The sequence below is a fragment of the Drosophila persimilis genome, unplaced genomic scaffold (genome assembly GCF_003286085.1).
Source record: "Drosophila persimilis strain 14011-0111.01,24,50 unplaced genomic scaffold, DperRS2 tig00000606-arrow-arrow-pilon, whole genome shotgun sequence".
Lineage (NCBI taxonomy): Eukaryota > Metazoa > Arthropoda > Insecta > Diptera > Drosophilidae > Drosophila > Drosophila persimilis.
Genome location: NW_020825324.1, coordinates 2,550,319 through 2,569,787, shown reverse-complemented (window position 1 = coordinate 2,569,787; position 19,469 = coordinate 2,550,319). Strand labels below are relative to the sequence as shown.

General features: G+C 45.7%; 7 protein-coding genes across 7 annotated transcripts; 4 read left to right on the top strand and 3 right to left on the bottom strand.

Moving 5' to 3' along the window:
- Positions 1-34: 34 nt before the first annotated feature.
- Positions 35-2,197, top strand: LOC6597762 (nudix hydrolase 8). Its single transcript, XM_002022857.2, has 4 exons — positions 35-126; positions 786-1,075; positions 1,152-1,273; positions 1,331-2,197. The coding sequence occupies exons 2-4, from the start codon at positions 900-902 to the stop codon at positions 2,026-2,028; spliced, it is 996 nt and encodes a 331-aa protein (XP_002022893.1). The 5' UTR covers positions 35-126; positions 786-899; the 3' UTR covers positions 2,029-2,197.
- LOC6597761 (mitochondrial inner membrane protease subunit 1) lies at positions 2,128-3,035 on the bottom strand (the record flags this gene model as incomplete). The annotated part of the gene is made up of 2 exons (XM_002022856.2): positions 2,128-2,807; positions 2,868-3,035. Coding segments are annotated over 2 exons (549 nt in total), but the record flags the coding sequence as incomplete, so codon positions are not given.
- A 279-nt stretch (positions 3,036-3,314) lies between these two features.
- On the bottom strand, positions 3,315-5,723 carry LOC6597760 (CDP-diacylglycerol--inositol 3-phosphatidyltransferase). Its single transcript, XM_002022855.2, has 5 exons — positions 5,570-5,723; positions 5,139-5,273; positions 4,578-4,731; positions 4,361-4,512; positions 3,315-4,274 (listed from the first exon to the last, which is right to left on the bottom strand). The coding sequence occupies exons 1-5, from the start codon at positions 5,619-5,621 to the stop codon at positions 4,087-4,089; spliced, it is 681 nt and encodes a 226-aa protein (XP_002022891.1). The 5' UTR covers positions 5,622-5,723; the 3' UTR covers positions 3,315-4,086.
- A 489-nt stretch (positions 5,724-6,212) lies between these two features.
- LOC6597759 lies at positions 6,213-8,418 on the top strand. Its single transcript, XM_002022854.2, has 2 exons — positions 6,213-6,509; positions 6,601-8,418. Exons 1-2 carry the CDS (start codon positions 6,340-6,342, stop codon positions 7,457-7,459), a joined length of 1,029 nt encoding a protein of 342 aa, XP_002022890.1. The 5' UTR covers positions 6,213-6,339; the 3' UTR covers positions 7,460-8,418.
- A 1,594-nt stretch (positions 8,419-10,012) lies between these two features.
- On the bottom strand, positions 10,013-13,503 carry LOC6597758 (ATP-binding cassette sub-family F member 2). Its single transcript, XM_002022853.2, has 4 exons — positions 13,365-13,503; positions 11,255-12,426; positions 10,635-11,171; positions 10,013-10,544 (listed from the first exon to the last, which is right to left on the bottom strand). Exons 2-4 carry the CDS (start codon positions 12,419-12,421, stop codon positions 10,413-10,415), a joined length of 1,836 nt encoding a protein of 611 aa, XP_002022889.1. The 5' UTR covers positions 12,422-12,426; positions 13,365-13,503; the 3' UTR covers positions 10,013-10,412.
- Positions 13,504-14,788: 1,285 nt separating this feature from the next.
- On the top strand, positions 14,789-15,895 carry LOC6597757. The gene is made up of 2 exons (XM_026990695.1): positions 14,789-15,162; positions 15,221-15,895. The coding sequence occupies exons 1-2, from the start codon at positions 14,839-14,841 to the stop codon at positions 15,869-15,871; spliced, it is 975 nt and encodes a 324-aa protein (XP_026846496.1). The 5' UTR covers positions 14,789-14,838; the 3' UTR covers positions 15,872-15,895.
- A 2,083-nt stretch (positions 15,896-17,978) lies between these two features.
- Positions 17,979-18,706, top strand: LOC6597756 (DNA-directed RNA polymerases I, II, and III subunit RPABC1). Its single transcript, XM_002022851.2, has one exon. It carries the CDS (start codon positions 18,004-18,006, stop codon positions 18,634-18,636), a length of 633 nt encoding a protein of 210 aa, XP_002022887.1. The 5' UTR covers positions 17,979-18,003; the 3' UTR covers positions 18,637-18,706.
- The last annotated feature ends 763 nt before the right edge of the window (positions 18,707-19,469 follow it).

The following is a 19,469-nucleotide window of genomic DNA, read 5'->3' as shown; positions in this document are numbered from 1 at the left end:
AAGTATTTACAAAAAGTACTTTGTTCCGGTGCATAGATTAAAGTGGGTTCGGTTCGGTTCTATTATCGCCCCAATTCGTTAGCATCCAAGTGGGCGACAGTAGCCGTGACAGGCATCGAGTGTGCAGTAAGTGCAAGCAGTGTTTCGATTTGTTTGTTATATAAAGCGTGCATACAATGACTGAACGATGTTGATAACAGCTGATAAATGCACACACACTCGCCTCCCATAAAAGCTAGCACATAACCGATCCGGAAGCAATTAAAACAAATAACACAAGCAAATTGCCATTCAAGGTTTCCTGGTCAGAGATGGCCGACTACTCGTCACGGTTACTCTTACTGTTACGTTACTTATTCCCGAGTGTCACTTGATTTATGAACAACAAAAAATCATTAAATCGCAACAAACTAACAAGCTGCTTTCATTTGTTCTGACCATCAAAAACTTTAGCTATAAATCACACCCGATTAAGTCGCTTTTACTGCTACTGCTATTACATAAATCCATTCAAACTGCATTTCGGCAGAGGTCCCAACGAGTGGGAAGCGGTCACGACTCATCTCTATTGCATGTGCATATGACACCAACTCGCGCCAAATTCAAAATGTCAGGAACAGAACTCAACAACGTCACTGCAATGACAACGCTTAACGCTTATCTCTTTGCCAGACGAGATAGGGTCCCCCCCACTTCAGATTTACATCGAACAGACGTTTGGAGCGCTGCAGATTTCTTACTGCTGGTGTTTTCACTCGTTCCACCCTCTTACATTTCTCACGCAGCATGCCCAGCCCAGCGCTTCGTTTTATATCTCCGTAATCTCTGGAAATTGTGACAAGTTTGGAAGAAGTTGCTGCTGCTAACGGCGCTGCCCGTTGCTATTGCGCAATCATTTAATGTTGTCTACAGCCATATTGGGTCGCAGTACTCGTTTACCCTTGCAAGCGTTCAATTCATGGAGAAGGCGCCTACGGACCAATAGAAGCACCTCCTCCGTTTCAACATCCCCCCAGCACCAGCGCGAGCAGGCCACCCAACATCAGTCACGGCAGTTTACTCGAGCGTTTCACTCGTAAGTAGACACCCAGACCCCAGGCAAAAGTATCAGAATAGCCCGTACATAAATATAAATGTGCACATAATTGCAGACACAAGGCCATGGACTCGCCGCCGGACGTATTTCGCGGTCAAACGGATCGCTTCGCTGGCGTCACAGTGGACGGCCGCGAGGAGACCGTCGAAAAGTCCGAGTTTGAGGAAAAGCTAAACAGTAAGTAAATAAGAGTCAAGAAAGAAATCAAGAAAACTGAAAACTGAAATCCCACAGAATCATTGGAGTGGTGGACAAAGAACAAGAACCGTGCCATTTGGTTTCGCGTGTACAAGGAGCAGGCGGATTGGGTGCCCATTTTGGCAGCGGCCGGCTTCGACTTCCACCACGCCCGCACCGGGATTGTGGTCATGTACCGCTGGCTGCCCACGCACGAGTCCATCAACCTGCCCAACTACGCCCACACCCTGCTGGGCGTGGGGGGCCTGGTGATCAACGACAAGGACGAGGTGCTGGTGGTCTCCGATCGCTATGCGATGATACCCAACAGCTGGAAGCTGCCAGGAGGCTATGTAGAGCCGCGCGAGAACCTCATCGATGCGGCCATACGCGAGGTGGAGGAGGAGACTGGCATCAGGACTACATTTCGTTCGGTGGTGTGCCTGCGGCACGCGCACGGCGGCAACTTCGGCTGCTCCGATATATATATGGTGATTGCCCTGAAGCCCCTCAACCTGGACTTTACGCGCTGCGAGCGCGAGATCGCCCGCCTTCAGTGGATGCCCATCGCCGAGTACCTGCAGCATCCCCAGGTGCACGAGACGAATCGGCAGTTTGTGCACACATTCCTCGACTACCAGAAGCGCGGCCTGGTGCTCACCTGCCGCAATCAGGTGCACCAAGTGCTCAAGAGGGAGTACAATCTGTACTTTGTGGACGGGCAGTCGAAGCCAGACGATGGCCCAAAACTGTGAATGCGAATGCGAAAGGGAATGGTAATGGGAAGCCAAAATAATTGAAAATGGCAGAGGACGTTTTTAGGGAAATTGCACAAAAATGTAGATAAATAGAGATTAATTTTTGTATGTACTTTGTATTGTTAAATGTGCCAAATGAAAGGCCAGCCACTGGCCAAACAAGTGACAATCTTGGGATTTCCTAAGGATCGCATTGAGGAAGGGATTACCCGGCCATGCGAACGATTGCTTGCCGGATGAGAGGCATCATTCGTTTCGTAAATATATATTCTTTATAACAGTCTCTAAACAATTTCCATACCCCTACCCCTACCCTTTGTAAGGGTACATCATCGCATTACAAATAAAAATAAGCTTGGCAGAATAGAAGATATACTACAGATCTACAGATGATCCTACAGTTCGCCACAGGCGTCGGCCAGCGGCCAAACACGGTAGACCACACGGCTGCGGATAAGACCAACGGGAATGGGGCCATAGTCGCGGGAGTCGCAGCTGTTGTCCTTGTTGTCGCCCTCAATCCAAATGTGGCCGCGCGGCACATAGGACTTTATCATGGCTGGTTTGGTCTTGTTGGCAACCGAACGGGGCTGGGCTATGCGCACCTCCTGGCCGGAGACGGCCACCACACGCTTGCAGACACACTGCTTGGAATTGGTCGGCGAGACGGCAATGATAATGTCGCCGGGCTTGTAGCCGCGCCAGTGCTTCGTAAGCCGTTCGGTCACCAGAACGTTGTCCGTGAAGAGAGTCGGCTCCATCGAGGGTCCTTTGCACTGGGCGGGCAGATGCGTATTAGCTTTGGACCGCAGAGGAGCCTTGAACATCACACTCACCAGTACAAAGTCGCCAATATACTCAAATGTGCAATGGGTTATCGCAGCATAGGCCACTGTATAGCGCACTATGTTGGACAGGCGCTTCCAGTTTATAATCATTTTGAGCCGCTGTCCGCAGTGGCTTGTCTTTATGTGGCCTGACCCAGAAAAATATAAACATACAAATTACCAGGGCCAGGGCTGCAAAGAGATGCGTCAGCTGGTCTGGTCTGGAGCAGGGCTGCAACGCAGAGCAATTGGGCGCGTAATTCAAACCTGCAAAAGTACTCGAAGCTTGCAGCAAATTGTTTTGGCTAGGAGTATAATTTCGAAGTACAAAACAAATTAAAAGTGTACGTTTCTGTGTGCTCTCCCTTTTGATGTGCGAAGACAGAAATCATTGAATGTGTGTTGACAGGTCTATCAATAACAATACTCCAGGATTGAGGAGGAACACAGGTGGAGTGGTCACGATAATGGTTAAATATATATTTCATGCAGGTCTCCAATTACAATTCTTGACTTATGATTAGGAATACATTAGTTACATTAAGAATTTAACATGGATTGTGTGTGTAATCTGCAATGTCTGGAACCAATATAATTGACAAACAAAATAATAGTGTACAAAATGAGATTCTGTTGGGCTACACGTACGAATATACGAGTTTGAAGCTATTCCTGGAAGTATCCGCTACATATATATATATATATATATATAGACGACGTTCAATCATATATCTAGCATACAGATACGTAAAATATGTGTATATAAGTGTAAGCTTCACAAAAAAGATGTAAATTATCATTGACTAAAAGAAGCAAAACTAAATATGCAAGAGCTACAACTACAACGACAATTGTTTTGAATTGTTGTTCGCGCGCATGGAACGAGAATCGCTTCCCTCACTCAATTTCCATGCCATTCTAGAATATTTAAATACACATCAGTGGCGGGCACGCCCCTCCGCCGTATAACTAATCAAAATACAAAATAAAATCAACAATATTGCAATAGCGCGTACAAATAATTAATAATCTAATATATTTTTCTTTGTTTTTTTTTCTATTTCTTTTTCTATCCTTTCTCTACGCTTTACTTCTTCACTTCTCATCTTATTTCTTGCTTTTTTTTTGTTTTCTTTCTGGAATCAAGAGTTGTTTTGCTTTAGTACTTTAAGTTGAAAGCTGGAGCTGTTGGAGCTGTTGGCATTTAATGGATTTTGACTAGAGCCGCCTACTCCAACTTCTTGCCAGCCACTGCCACTGGGTCGGGCTTCTGGCGCCTCTCCTGGCGCTCACGTACATCGACAGCGGCCAAATCAATGCCAGCCACATAGGCGTGCATCACGGAGATCAAGGCCTTCAGCACGGCAAAGGGGCCCGTGAGGAAGGCCAGTATTTTGAAGAGCGAGGCGCCGAATACTATCACAGTTCAAGCGAGAGTTCAAGTTGAATATACAAATTAAGTCAGTCCAATCCACACACATAATGACGCAACAAATACTCACTGAGGGGACCGTAGGTGAAATGCAAGAGGTACAGGCAAACATAGAACAGCTCGTTGACGCAGCACATAAAGGTCAAAATGTCCTTCTGATAATACAGACGCATCACAAAGTTCTCGTTGACCTTGTGCGAGGCTCGGCCAACCACAACGCTCCTGCAATACACACACATTGCAGATAGGAGATTAATTGAGTTTGATAGCGGAACTCAACCACTTACGTTTGCATGAAGAGCCAGTGGCAGGCCACATCGATGGCGATGGACAGCTGGAACCAGAACATGTAGCGAGGATAAAAGTAGGCCAGGGTGACCAGCAGGCCCGTGGTGCCGCATCTATCAGTGAGCTGGTCCAGCATGGCCCCAAAGCGTGTGCCTGGAAGCCCAAAAGAGGGTACGAAATGGTTAATTGTTCAAATCAATGCCTCAGCGGAATAGAGGGCCTGAAGTGGGCGCCGCCCCCTCCAACCATGACCATATTAAGCATTGACGTGCGGTAAAACCAATATCAGATACTGCCGCAACTACATAAAGATACGATTCGGTCGGTTGGTGGTTGTCGGGATGTGCGGTGCGATATGGTATGGTGTGTTGATAGGCCGCATTCGTATGGGCAAAGTGCGCATATCATTAAATAGCCAAATAATTCCGTTGAAGGCTCGTCGGATACTATAGTCATTGTTTGAACAGGTGTGTACAGGCGACGTCTGTGTGTGTGCCATGTGGCCTGATGAGGGCACTGGGTGCCCGCTAGATACTAGCGTTCGATTTGATATTGCTTACTTTGATTGAAGGCCCGGGCGGCGTGTCCATCGACGGCATCCAGAAGGGCGCTGGTTATATAACACCAGCCGGAGATCACATAGTTCGTGGACATGAACCAGAACGCAATCAGGGCCAAAACGATGCGTGTATAGCCTGCAATGGGAAGAGCAAACAAATATTCATCAGCGGCGCGGCTCAATCGATACGGGAAGTGACATTGATGTGAGGCCGACTCTGGGCTGGGCTGCGCTGGGGCTGGTCCATGCACTGGCAGTGTGCATTTTACAGGTTGCATGACAACGCACAAGCACACGGCTAATTAAATTAGGCCCCATGACGCACCCGCCCCCCTCAACAGCCATCAGCAGGAACAATCACACGGGTTCAGGTATGTATACATTCCGTAAGTCCAGAGGCGGACTCGACCGATTCGCTCCGCCAAAACTTACCAATCAAATTTGGCACAAATATGAAGACGTTGTCGTGCTCGACAATGGCCATTTTGGCTGGGGCGATTGAAAACTAGCGTATGAAAGCAATTGCCTGTTCCCTTCCGTCTATTTCCTACTTGATTGGCTTAATGCATTTATTGGATTTCTATGTTTCGGTTGGCGATTGGCGAAAGACGAAAGAGGTAGAGGTGGAGAACTATCGATGGCAGAACTTTCGATAGTGGTCGATAGTATGGTTTACATACGGTCTCATTTTAAAAATATACTGACGAATTCAAGTTATATTTTACATATTCCGATTTTGATCTTCCGTTGAATATTACTAGCTATATAAAACATTTAGCCATGCCCACATAATTTTATACGATTTATGAATTAATTTTTTACTTTACTGGCTTATTCGAAATACTTTCTTTTATGTCAAAAAAAAGGTTTTAGCGAAAGAAGTCAAAGGTTCAAAGAAGGAAGGTTCCGAAAGTAACGAGTCCAGTTTTTGTGGCAACACGGCAACACTGCCGGAATTTTTTCCCGCTAATTGACTATGAAAAAGGCTAAATTTGACGGGAAAAAGTCCGGCTCGGCAACACTGCATTCGATGTTGAATCACACATATAAGGGCATTTCCCAGCACTGGCAGCACCAGCCGTGGAAACTGTTTTTGTTACAACGAAATAATGCACAATTGAGACGTTTTTATAGCTGTAACCCGCCATTGCCACGGCCACGGCCAAGGCCACCGCCACCGTCACCCCGGCCACCGGCACAGCATGGACAAGCTACGCAGCGGCAGTGCAGGCACCCACCAACGTACCTCCTCCCCGGGCCAAGGACCACTGGCCGAGCAACACCATGTCGAGCAGTATCCCAAAAACCTGATCGAGCAATATCTGCGTGCCTCCAATAAAATCAAAAAGTTCGAGCGTGCCGGCTTTTTCAAGTTAGTTCTTCCTTCCATTCAAGCCAGCCCACCGCCAACTTCCGCCCAACTGAATTCCATATCTGACTCATTTTCTGTCGTTCTCATTTAGACGCTTTGCGCCCAGCGTGAATGATGTACAGGCGGACTTCCAGAGGCTGGCGTACAGCTTCGAGGAGTCGGGCATCATGCAGTACGCGGCCATGTGCCACATTGGGTATGCCAAGTGCGAGTCCTTTGGCGGGGCGCCGCAGCGGGAGTCGGAGGCCTATGTGAGAGCCGCCCGCGCCTTCCTGCAGGCCCACAACGAGTTCGGGCTCCTCCACCTGCGCACCCAGCATTGTGGCTTCCGGGAGGGCGCCATTCACTGCTACCACAAGGCAGCGGAGCGCGTTGTGGACGGCTGCGTCTTCAAGGCGGCCATTCTCCGCGAGCTGCAGCAGCTGCAGCGGCAGCTGGACCGCACCAGCAGCTTCGCCTCGCCCACCCACCAGATCCACGACCTGGAAATGAGCGCCGACCTGAGCACGCAGCGCGAGGACTACCGCAGTGCCCTCCAGCACTACGACGACATCGTGGACAACATCTACGAGCGTCGTGGGGCGCTGATGTACAGCGAGCTGCTCAGGCGTGTGGAGGTCCTGCGCCTGCTGCTGCTGGTCCACCTGAATCTGCCGCCTGCCCGGCAATCGCCAGCCCACATCAAGCTCATCGAGCACTACTACAGCCTCGCCCAGTTCGAGGCGAGCCCCTGTCCGGGCTACAACAGCGAGCTAGTGGAGCGGCCCGGCGCCTTTGTGCCCCAGCAGCAGCAGTACGCCCTCGCCGAAATCATCTGTGCCTGGGTCGAGCGCAAAATGTGCGATCTGAAGCACCTACTCCGGGACTTTGCGGCCGAGTTCAGTTCGGCTAGCAATGCTGAGCGCCAGCTGCTTAAACTGATCTACGCGGACCTCTCCACAGTGTACTAGTCGCGTGCGAGCACGGCTCGTCACGGCATTCATTGTACGATTACCAGTACCATGGATTGTAGCATAGTATATGATACGATACATACATATATGATTATTTTATTACGATTATTGATTAGCGTTAGCACACGTAACTAGTATTGCTTAAGTGTAACCAAGTCTACCATTCAACCTTTGAACGTGCCTACACTCGTACACGCAAGAAACGAGAAAACGAACCACAGACCAGAAGCGGGAAGCAGCAGGTAAGGGAGGAGGCGCTCTTCGGCGCACCGAAGTCTATATACCCTTGCAGTTGGACGGACGACCATTTAAAGGCTATTGAGTATTGATCGGTCCCTTCTGTTCGGTCTGCTGTTGAACTTTAATACCAATAGGAATCCGATTTGTTTTTAAAATATAACCTCCACCGCTCTTTCCAATGGCAGCTGTATGATATAGTCATCCGATTTGTAACCCATTTGGCATAAATAACAACAAATTCTTATTTCTTCGAACTGTATGTCTCGTGAGATATCACCTCACCCCTAGAGGTTCTGTGAAATGAAGCAGGAAACATCGGGACAAATCCCCAAATAGACCGGCGTCTTCCTCTTTATTATCATAATCAATATATAGTCGAAGTCGAAACAAGGCCTTGTAATAATACAAATAATAATGGCCAAGAGAATATATACTATCAGGAATGCAGACCATGTGCCAAGCAGCATAGGGGTGACCTAAAGCAGAGTTTGGTTGAAAAATAAAATAGTATGTCCCTCTACTCTTTTAATACCCGATATAGATGGTAGTGTCGGTGGTGCTTCCTCTGCAAGGGTATATATGAAAACCGTGCAACAATAAAGGGAATCCGTATATGATACATATGTAAATGCGCTAACAATAAATGTTATAAGTCATCTAATAGCACACAGATTTGAAAATTGTACAATAAAGCAAAGCAAATGGAGATTACCTCACAGAACTTGCGACTTACTTTTGGGATAATACTCGAGAAATTAAATTTGTATTAGATATAAGAAACTAGAGATAAACGAGTATATAGAATAACAAATATCACAGATGAATATCCATTATACCGAGCTGCTTTACTGGGAAAAAGCACTCCTGGGGTAGTAGAAAAGATCCACAAAGCCCATGGAATTTCTTAACTTTGAAAAATTGTAACAAAAGCTTAAAAAGCACACTCTGGTACGAAAGACGGGAGCTGGAATTGGATGAACGATGGAGGCCTTATATACTGGTAAGTTATTGATATATCTCATACTTAAGAATATAAGGTATCCATGGAGGGAACTCACTCCTCTACCTTGAGGAATTCCAATCACATGAGTATTCGGGTGGTCAGCATCGCAGGACAAACCACCTTCCGGGGCTATAAAAGGTTCTTGAAAGTTCCAGAACCATTTGAATGACCACAGATTCTGAAATGAGTAAACGAGTTTGATTGTTTTTTGGTCAATTATTTCGTTTATTACTTTGTTTCAAGCAACTGTTTGCTGTATTTCTTTTCTCGCAGCAATTTCACATTTGGAGCTGATGGCTTATTGATTTGACATAACCTTTAACCTTAACATTAGCTTAGCTGCTTTTTGCTTAAAATCATTCATCTATGCATAGATTGTTGCTGCTGCTGTTGTTGTTGTTGTATGTGGGATACGGGCACGTGTATTTGTATATATCTTTGTGGCATACTCGTATATAAAAACTCTTCCAATTTGTTAAATAACCTATAAATAATATTATATGTGTTTTTGTTCTTTCTTCCTGTTTTAATAGTTTTTGTTTTTAAACATATTTAGTTATTTTTTGTATTTTATATTTTGTATTGTAATACTCGAACGTCTCGAATACTCCATCTCGAGCGTCTCGAATTCATTCGAATTCCCCTATCAAATTTGATATATTGAATATTGAAATTTCTAAGCAACGGCTGAACGCCTGAGCCCCCCCCCCCATCCAGCGGAATGGGATGTGGGGGATAGGCAGTATCATCTCGGTATGGTTTTTCTTCTTTGTTTTGTTTTGTTTTCTTTACACACATGGTTGTTGGTTTCGTTTTGTTTTGTCACTCTCTGGCTTCTTAATCAGAACTTTAATTACATATAGTAGTAGTAGTATATTTTGTTGTTGTATCTATTATCTTTATCTTTAACTTGATCTGTGTTTTATAGATCTGATCTGTGGTGTATATATCGTATCTATCATGTATGTATATGTATATATATATACTCGTATCGTTAAGGCGTAAATAAATTACAAAAAAAAAAATACATATATATATATAAATATATATTGAAACCTAGCGGAGAATTAAACGAAATTACGAATAAGCGCAAGATCACAAGCAGTTTTTGTAGTTTTTGTTTTTATCTTTTCTTTTTTTCTGTTTAGTTATTGATGTTTTGTTCCTCTCCGACGACTACTCCACATTTGATGAATGATTGGTATACATACATATATATGTATCTATGTATGTATATAGCATGTATATATACGATATAAATATACATATAAATATTTATACATTTGTAATGTTTATTTTTTTTTAAATTTAATTCGACACATAAAAAAGAAAAAATTCAGCTAAAAATTTGTGTATTCTTGTTGAGTTTCGGACTCTCACATGTGTGTGGGTATATGGTGTGGTTCTTATGTAGTTTCTAGTATATATATGCTTCAATATGGTTGGGGTGGGTTTACATGACTTGACTATAGCGTAGTGTAAACTCAAATCGTAATTTCGCATGGGATAATCCTAAGGGGGGGCGGAGGGCGGAGCAATCCCCTTGAGATTGTCATCGAATGGGTGTTTGTTGTATATTGAAGAGCGCAGGAGGAGCGTTTGCCTGAATGTCCATAGGGTGTGTGCGGTTGTGTGTGGTTGTGGGTGCTGTGTGTGTGTGTGTGTTCCTTCTGTATGTTACTAATTTGTGTTCTGTGTAGCATCTGTCTACTTTGCCGCCTTGGCCTTCTTTTCGTTCTCTGAGGTGATCTTGTTCTTCAGATGATCCTTGTAGTCGAGAATGCCGCCCTTCCACTTGGTAACCGTCTCCTTTTCGCACACCCAAATCTCCTCAGCCACCTGGAAAATTCATAAAGATCGTCCATAAGCATCCCAAGCATCATCATCCCATCATGAATCGCAAATTCCAAATCCCGATTGATTTCTCACCTGATTGATCAAACGAAAATCGTGACTAACTAGCACCATGCCGCCGTCAAAGTCATTGATGGCATCGGCCAGGGCATCGATTGTCTCCATGTCCAAGTGATTGGTCGGCTCGTCCAGCAGCAGGAGGTGGGGCACCTGCCAGGCGAGCCAGGCGAAGACGACGCGACAACGCTGTCCGTCCGACAGCTGGCGAATGGGGCAGACCTGCTGGCGACCCGTGAGGCCGTAGCGGCCGATAATCTTGCGCATCTCCTCCTTCTCCTTGACATCGGGAAAGGCGTGCATCATGTACTCCAGCGGACTGACATCGAGGTCGAGCAGCTCGTGCAGATGCTGGTGGTAGCGAGCGATGCGCAGATGGGAGTTCTTGCGGATCATTCCAGCGGTGGGCACCAGATCACCGTAAAGCAGCTTCAGCAGCGTCGACTTGCCGGCTCCGTTGGGGCCCACCAGAGCGAGACGTGTGTCCAAATCGATGCCAAACTCCAGATTCTTGTAGATCCAAGGCGTTTCATCGTTGTACCGGAAATTCACATTCTGCAAAGAGACACGCGAGGGATCAGAGAGATGTCTGGATAGATGCGCTGAATGATGAATGATTGATGAGTCGAGGCGCTTACCTGAACCATGATCACAGGTGGGGGAACCTTGCCGCACGAGGGGAAATAAAAGTTGAGGACCTTGTCGTCGGAGACCTTTTCGGTGAGGCCCTGGGCGACCATTTTGGCGAGGGTCTTCTCCTTGGACTGCGCCTGGCGCGCCAACTTGGCGGAGCCGTGACCGAATCTGGCAATGTAGTTCTTCATGTGCGATATCTGGTCCTGCTCCCAGTTGTACTGCTTCATCTGGTTCTCGAGCAGCTCCATGCGTGTCCGTACGAACGCTTCGTAGTTGCCGGTGTAGTACTTGAGCCGCTTGGCGGTCAAGTGAATGATGTTGGTGCAGACTCCGTTGAGGAAGTCCTGCGAGTGCGAGATGAGCACCAGGATGCGTTTGTATGTCTTCAGCTCCTCCTCCAGCCACACGCAAGCGTCCAGATCCAAGTGATTGGTCGGCTCATCGAGCAGCAGCAGATGCGGTTTAACAAACAGGGCACGGGCCAGGGCGATGCGCATACGCCAGCCACCAGAGAAATCCTTGGCCTGTTTCTGTTGCATGGCCTTGTCGAAGCCAAGACCGTGCAGAATTCGGGCGGCCTTTACCTCGGCCAGATCGGCGGACATGTCGTCGAGACGCTCGTAGATATCGATCAGCTGCTCCTGGGCATCGTCCTCCTCGCTCATGGCCAGCTCCTCGGCGAGCTTCTCGAGCTTGATGCGCTCCTCGTCCACCTCCATGACGCACTGGAGGGCGCTCTTCGAGCTGGCCGGTATCTCACGCGTCAAATGGAAAATGTCAATGTGCGGCGGAATGGGCACCTCGCGCCCGCCCAGCACGGCCAGCAGCGAGGACTTGCCGCAGCCATTGAGACCGATCAGGCCGTAGCGACGGCCGCAGTTCAGCTCGAGCATGGTGTCCTGCAGCAGCTCAGAGCCGAAGAACGTTATCGAGAAGTTGGCGATCTTGACATCGCGCGATCGCGGATGCACGGCCAGGGAGCCGGTGCAGGAGCGGGCCTCGGCACTGATGCGGGCCTCCTCCTCGAGCTTGGCGCACAGCTTCTCCTCCTCGGTCAGTTCGCGCTCCGGCTGGCCGTTGGCCTTCTTGGTGGAGGGAATCTGTTGGATCTTCTTGTTGCGGGCATCCTTCTTGCGCTGCGCATCGCGTTTCTTTGAGTCGGAAGGCATTTTATCTGCCAATATACAAAAAATATACTACACTATTACACTTTATTTGGACTTTTGTTGCTGAGTGTTTTCTATTCTGGATTTCTGCCTAAATGCCAACAAAATCTGGGTTTGCTGTGTACATTAATCTGCCAAAAAGGGATAATTATTTGCTCGCAAGAGCCCCTGTTACGACAAGGTCATGTAACGCTGCACAGCAGGGTTGTCGGGCGGCCCTGCGTAATCAGGGTCACCTGCGTATGCATGTGCAGCACGCTTTCAGGCGTCCCGTCCTCTCCAGCCCCACAGCACAGACGCTACATATGTATGTATGTATGTATGCATGTAGATGTGATCCCCCACAGACCCCTTACCTACATCCACCATCCACCACCCACCTTGCACCTGAGCAGCGCAGCGAAGCGAACAACTGTTTCAACAAATGTTTGGTTTGGTCTCAATTTTAAATTTAGACAGCGTCAGCAAAAACGGAAAAATTTCCACTGTGCCTTCGGCGTGTGCTTGCGGGTTTCACTGTTGCTGAGCGGACCACTTCGTGTTCCGCGTCGCGTCTGCTTCCCCTCGCGCGCTTCACGATGATTCACAGTTCACAGTTAGCCAAGCGCCTGCATACACTATACACTACACACAATACCAAGGAATTCCGTTGCTGCAACGGACGGGCGGAAAAGGGAAATCGGAAAGAAAATGTGCAAAAAAAATTGCAGCACTCGTGTACGTACACGCGCTAGAAAACACTACTGCCGATCTACCACCTTGCCCCTGTAGTCTGGTCTGTAGTCGCGCACACAAGGCAACGCAACGCAACGCAACGCACACACACACGCAGGGCCAACGGCGAACGACATTCGCAGAAACACAGACACAGGCAGGGGAAAAGTGCATGTGTGTGGATTGCGCACATTATTGAATTTTCCACAGCTTTGACCGTGCAATTACTTACCTTTTAACTTTAAATAAATAATAGAGGTGTCGCGAATAGGAACGGATCGAAGTCTTAAAACACAGGTTCGCAAATTATCGGCTGTCTGCCTTCGGACTGGTGCTGGCGGCCGCTTAGAGGGGGGAACAGAACACACACACGCAACAGAGCAGCTGAAAGGCGTTTACACGTGTTTCGGTTTGGGATCACAGCTTTTCAGCTGGCAGCGCTGCCATCCGTGATTGCGTTGATATTCCTCGATTTTGATATTCGGCTTAGATTTACTAGCCTGCTAGAACCCTCAGGGCCTATCATATAATTTTACTCGCTAAATGAATCAATTTCCTACTAGATTTTCTACCATCAAGTACTCATTTTCATTTGGTTCCTTAATAAAAATAAGGTTTAAGCAATAAAAGCAATGTAAAACATGAAGCATAATTTAATTTGTATATGGTAAATACACGGTAACTACGCACGTGCTACGTACCAACTACATATGTATGTAATTATCGACAAAGACACCTGACGGAAAATGTGCATATTTCTTGAAAAATACTGGAAATTACTAGAAAATACTCAAAAATACTATAAAAAGTATTCAAATATGAAAGGTGTGTGAGCAAGACATGATGTAACCACTAACCATACAGTATACTGTACAGTATACAGTATGGTTAGTGGTGTAACTCATTACTGTTACACGCACGTGTTTCGGTTCGGGATCAGTGTGACCGCGGACTTACCGATAAAATATACCGTAAAATGTAGCGCTGAAAAAAACTGTTTTCCTAAATAAGCATGAAACAAACCATCATTTTCCGTGGCATATTCCCGCAATTTCTTTGTGTCTCCTAGACTATGTCTAGCATATAACAGACTTGGAATATCTGTACACCTGAATCCATTTCGTACATTTGATTAAATCTACTTCTGCAAGTTTTGAAACAACTGGCAACCGTAAATATACCGAAAAAAATATAACCACGTAAATGGCCACCCTGCTCCGACTTTTGAAACAAGTCCAGTTGATATGCATGTAAAATTTAATGTAAATGTAAAATGGAGAATGAATGGCTAGCATAGGTATTTAAAATATTTTATTTAAGAAAAAAGGGTATAGAAATATCCATAAGCAGGGTTTTTTTAATTTTCGCTTTCAAATCGTTCTTACGTGCATCATTTATTATGGATTGGATTTATGGAGATCATTGGAACTGCATTTCCCAACCATTGAAAGGGTGAACCCCACCGGGAAATGTAACGGCCAATGAAAATCGTCAAAAATGCAGTACATTTACGGTATATTTTTTAATTGAGACCGCATATTTTGGTATATTTCTGAGGGTCGGACGTATATTTTATAGGTAAATCCAATAGGTCACACTGGCTCTAGTAAACAATCAAAAGGAAAAACAAGAAAAGAATAATATAGTTCGTAACCAGTTAATAGCCATTCCTGTAGAGTGAAAACTGAAAACGAAAAACTGTAGCCATGTCGAAATTGAGCGATGGCAGCATTTCAATCTGCAAGTTCTTGGAGGCCTACGAGCAGCAGCCTTGCTTGTACAACCCCGAATTGGAGAACTACAAGAATCGTGTGGCCCGCGAGGAGGCCTACACCGCGATGATCGAGGAACTCAAGGTTCCACAACTGTCGATCAACGATATCAAGCGGAAGATCAAGAGTATACGCACCGTCTACTCCAAGGAGCTGGGCACTCGCAGGCGCTTCAAGGAGCAGGGCAAGCCCTACGACACAAAGCTTATTTGGTTCAATCTGGCCGATGCCTTCCTTTCGCATTCCCACGGCAGGAACGTGAGTACATGCATCTATAGGGTTCCCCCTTTCTAATAAACATAATCGACATACATAGAGAAAGAAAACGCCAGCCGTGAATCCAGCTAGCAGAATCCTCTTCAATGCCACTTCGGACATTAGTATGAGCGAGGATGCCATAGAGGCGGCGGTTGGTGACGAAACGGATTATGTGAGCAATACGGAAAGCACCAAACAGCATTTTGTGGCATCGTCCACTCCCAGTGGTCGCAGCACTCGGCATAATTCTATGACAAATGGCAGCGGACGCAGACTGACCTACGACCTCACTATTGATGATTCTATTGTAGAGGAAAATACACAAGTACCGGAGGAGGTCACGGGCCAGAGTCAACCAAACGCACAGCAGCAGCAGCAACAGCGCAAACCTGTGTACACTTCTCCGGGAGCTGCACAGCCTCCAGTCCGCAGCCATCAGCCGGAGTCGGAGCAGCAGCAGCAACAGATCGATCCACCAGCTATAGCCCCACCACCACCACTAGTGGCACCTGCCGTACCACATCCCGATGATGATATGACGCACTTTGGCCAAAGCATTGGCTCGCAGCTGCGGCAGATAACCAATCCGTACAGCCGCTCCTGGGCCAAGATGCGCATCCAGCAGATACTCTTTTCCGCCGAGACCGGAAGCTTTGAAAGCTCCGCAGGCAACTTTATTGATGCCACAAATTTCACCTCTCCAGTTTAGTTTTAAGAATTACATGGTTTTTTATACCCGATACTCAAAGTGAGTATTGGGGTATATTAGATTTGTGGTAAAAGTGGATGTGTGTGACGTCCAGAAGGAATCGTTTCCGACCCCATAAACCCCCATCCCAACGATGTTTTGGATCCAGACTTCTGTGATATGTCACTGCTACAAAAATATTTCAAAACTTCGCCCCGCCCCCACAAAGGACGAAAATCTGTGGCATCCACATTTTTAAAGATACGATAAAACCAAAAACGCAGAATCGTAGAGGATGACCATATCTTCTAGAGTGTAAAATCTCAACCAGATCGTATAATTATTATAGCCAGAATTAAGAAAACAATTTCATTCTTTCTCGCTCTGTCTCTCTCTAACACACAGGTTTCATGGTCGGTTTTACCAATTGCAAAATATGAGTTCAAGGATCTCAGAACCCATAAGAGCTAGAGCAACCAAATTTGGTATCCACACTCCTGTGATATCGGACCTTGACCGTTTCGTGTCCAAATTTCGCCACACCCCCTTCCGCCCCCGCAAAGGACGAAAATCTGGGGCATCCACAAATCTCAGAGACTATTAAGGCTAGAGTAAACAAATTTAGTATCCGCACTTCTGTTAGATCTCACTATAAAACGTATATCTCAGAATTTCGCCCCACCCCCTTCCGCCCACACAAAAAACTAAAATTTGTTGCATCCACAATATTGCAGATTCGAGAAAACTAAAAACGCAGAATCATAGATAGCGACCATATCTATCAGATTGCTGAATCTGGATCAGATCAGATAATTTTTATGGCCAAAAGGAACAAATCAATTTTCAGTGGCTACGCAGCGCCCGACGTCACGCTCAGACTGATTTTCTGTCTCTCTCGCACGCACTCTGTCGTTTCGTTTAATATTAGCGGCGTCTGCCGGAGGAGAGCCATACTGACTTAGTATCGGGTATAACTGTAGAGTTGCGGTGTCCGCAGCAACTCACAACGTTCCCCCTCGTTTTATTTTTAGTATTATGGATTATGTACCAGAGAAGCTTGAAGTTACTAGTTTTATAGTTTATTCAAACGATTTCCAAAAATTACATTAGTTTTTTTTTTTTAATATCAAATAACTTTAAAAAGCGAATTTTTTTTAAAGGAAATTTAAAGAAATAAAATATTCCATAATTAATCAGAAAATCACTTTAATCATATTTAAACCTTGAACTAATTTCTATAATTTCAAGATATATAGCTTTGAAATTTGGCCAACAGTTCTGTAGTAAAGGTATTCTTGAAAGAGTTTTAACAATATATGAGCGGACGAACGAAAAAAAAAGATTATACTAATAGTAACATCAAATTGAGTTAATTTTATATTATGGCATATCGGCATCATCAATTTATTAAATTTTATTGTTTAGGACCCCGGAATTTAGTAATAGGGTAGTGTCCATCCACCTTTCCAACTCGCTCTCTCTGCTCTCAAAGAGACACGCTCTAGAAAAAAATAGCCGGCGGATGGTCCTCGAACGAGAGCAGATGTGGTGACGACGTCACCTTATTACTAAATTTATCTTGGTATATATTCTCTTCGTGGCGCGATTTTCCCTTCGTTTTTACATAAATATGTAGTTATGATGTAGCAAATGTATGTTGCCATGTCAAAAAATTTTCAGTTTGGTGTACCTTTTTTGCCTAAACCTTTTTTTATAAGCAGACCAATAAAAAAGGGTACTTACAGTTAGCCAATCTTGTAGGAAATTAATTCATCAATGGTATAAAATTCAAATAATATTCAAATCGAATATCAAATTCGAGGAATATGGTTTCCAATCCTATACTGAGACCGATTAACCCATTGTAGACCAAGGGGTATTTTAATATGCCATCAAATATAATGAAAATTGAATCATTTTAACGCAGTTGATGTGAAAGATATCGTGTTTTTCTTGTAAGCTCAAAGGAAAGATGGCATGGATCCACAAGAAAAATTTACAATCAGTAATACTTTCCGACATACCTCAAGTCGATGAACTGTTTAAGTAGAGGGGGCTGAAATGGGCTAAGATCATTTTTTCATCGGTATCGACAAAGTTGACGCTTCCGCGTGCTCATATTTTTTTGCAATTAAAAAATTTAGAAAATAACCATGGATGACGAGGCTGAAACCTACAAACTATGGCGCATTCGCAAGACCATAATGCAACTGAGTCACGATCGTGGATATTTGGTGACGCAGGACGAATTGGACCAGACGCTAGAGCAGTTTAAAGACATGTTTGGCGACAAGCCAAGCGAAAAGAGGCCGGCGAGGTCCGACCTGATTGTACTGGTGGCCCACAACGACGATCCCACTGATCAGATGTTCGTCTTTTTCCCGGAGGAGCCGAAGATTGGCATCAAGACGATCAAAACCTATTGCACCCGTATGCAGGAAGAGAACATTCATAGAGCAATCGTTGTGGTCCAGGGCGGTATGACACCCTCGGCCAAGCAATCGCTCGTGGACATGGCACCCAAGTACATTCTGGAACAGTTTCTGGAGTCTGAGCTGCTAATCAACATCACTGAACACGAACTGGTGCCGGAGCATGTGGTGATGACGGTGGAGGAGAAACAGGAGCTGCTCAGTCGCTACAAGCTGAAGGAGAACATGTTGATGCGCATTCAGGCCGGCGATCCAGTGGCTCGCTATTTCGGCCTTAAGCGTGGTCAGGTGGTGAAGATCATCCGTTCCTCGGAAACAGCCGGTAGATACATCTCCTACCGCCTCGTCTGCTGAGATATGTCGTCGAGTGACGCCTATATATATTTTAATTAAGATTAAGAAACAAATAAAATACAATCCGAGTCGAGGCTAAAGGCGTGTCTCGAATTTGTCTGGGCAAGCCGCGTCCGTCGTTGATTCCGCGATGAGCATTGCATTCATCGTTGACAGCACGTCCGTGGCTGGCGCTTCAGCCTGAACTCAGAGCTCCATATCTAACGTCATGATGGGTGATCTGTGGCTGGCCTTGGCCACTCTGGAGATCAAGACCAAGCTGGACCTTCTCCATTTGATCTTTGATCGGCATTCGATTACAGTGAATGAGGTGTGGTGTTCATCGCCTGCCTCATGTATTGAAGCATTTGAGGCCAATGACCAGTGGAACAATGGCAATGCGGATATCGAGAGCGCATGATTCGGACCGCCATTCGCACAATATCCGCCCGAGAGGCGCTGACCCAGAAGAGCGGTAAATGCTCTATCTTTCGTTAGCGAATTGGCCACAACAAAAATGGAAGCAAGCCGGCCATCAGCATTCAATAAAGACAAATTAAGTATAATTAAGGCAGCAGTCGAATGAAGTTGTATTTTATTAATTCATATGGAGATAATATTCATGTCGATTCAATTTCTTTACTGCATGTGTTCAATCATCCAATATTGGTGGATTTTCCGTTCAGCATCAGGAAGAGGAGATGCGCCCATCCCACAATGCCAGTCTGCCGCCAGCGAGATATATATGACGAAAAGTATATCTTGTCTTCGAACCACTGTAGGACCAGATAGGGTAATCAAACATATCACACCACACAGGCATTCAGGTCAACAACAAAAACAAAGATGAGAAT

Bases quoted from the DNA above. Each gene is read 5' to 3' on its own strand.
- LOC6597762 (XM_002022857.2), top strand. From the start codon at position 900: ATGTTGTCTACAGCCATATTGGGTCGCAGTACTCGTTTACCCTTGCAA. The intron at 1,076-1,151 runs GTAAGTAGACAC...ACATAATTGCAG, and splicing joins TTTACTCGAGCGTTTCACTC to ACACAAGGCCATGGACTCGC. The intron at 1,274-1,330 runs GTAAGTAAATAA...GAAATCCCACAG, and splicing joins GTTTGAGGAAAAGCTAAACA to AATCATTGGAGTGGTGGACA.
- LOC6597760 (XM_002022855.2), bottom strand. From the start codon at position 5,621: ATGGCCATTGTCGAGCACGACAACGTCTTCATATTTGTGCCAAATTTG. The intron at 4,732-5,138 runs GTAAGCAATATC...TTGGGCTTCCAG, and splicing joins CGCCCGGGCCTTCAATCAAA to GCACACGCTTTGGGGCCATG. The intron at 4,275-4,360 runs GTGAGTATTTGT...GAACTGTGATAG, and splicing joins TTTCACCTACGGTCCCCTCA to TATTCGGCGCCTCGCTCTTC.
- LOC6597759 (XM_002022854.2), top strand. From the start codon at position 6,340: ATGGACAAGCTACGCAGCGGCAGTGCAGGCACCCACCAACGTACCTCC. The intron at 6,510-6,600 runs GTTAGTTCTTCC...GTTCTCATTTAG, and splicing joins GAGCGTGCCGGCTTTTTCAA to ACGCTTTGCGCCCAGCGTGA.
- LOC6597758 (XM_002022853.2), bottom strand. From the start codon at position 12,421: ATGCCTTCCGACTCAAAGAAACGCGATGCGCAGCGCAAGAAGGATGCC. The intron at 11,172-11,254 runs GTAAGCGCCTCG...GTCTCTTTGCAG, and splicing joins CACCTGTGATCATGGTTCAG to AATGTGAATTTCCGGTACAA. The intron at 10,545-10,634 runs GTGAGAAATCAA...TGAATTTTCCAG, and splicing joins ATTTTCGTTTGATCAATCAG to GTGGCTGAGGAGATTTGGGT.
- LOC6597757 (XM_026990695.1), top strand. From the start codon at position 14,839: ATGTCGAAATTGAGCGATGGCAGCATTTCAATCTGCAAGTTCTTGGAG. The intron at 15,163-15,220 runs GTGAGTACATGC...CGACATACATAG, and splicing joins CGCATTCCCACGGCAGGAAC to AGAAAGAAAACGCCAGCCGT.
- LOC6597756 (XM_002022851.2), top strand. From the start codon at position 18,004: ATGGATGACGAGGCTGAAACCTACAAACTATGGCGCATTCGCAAGACC.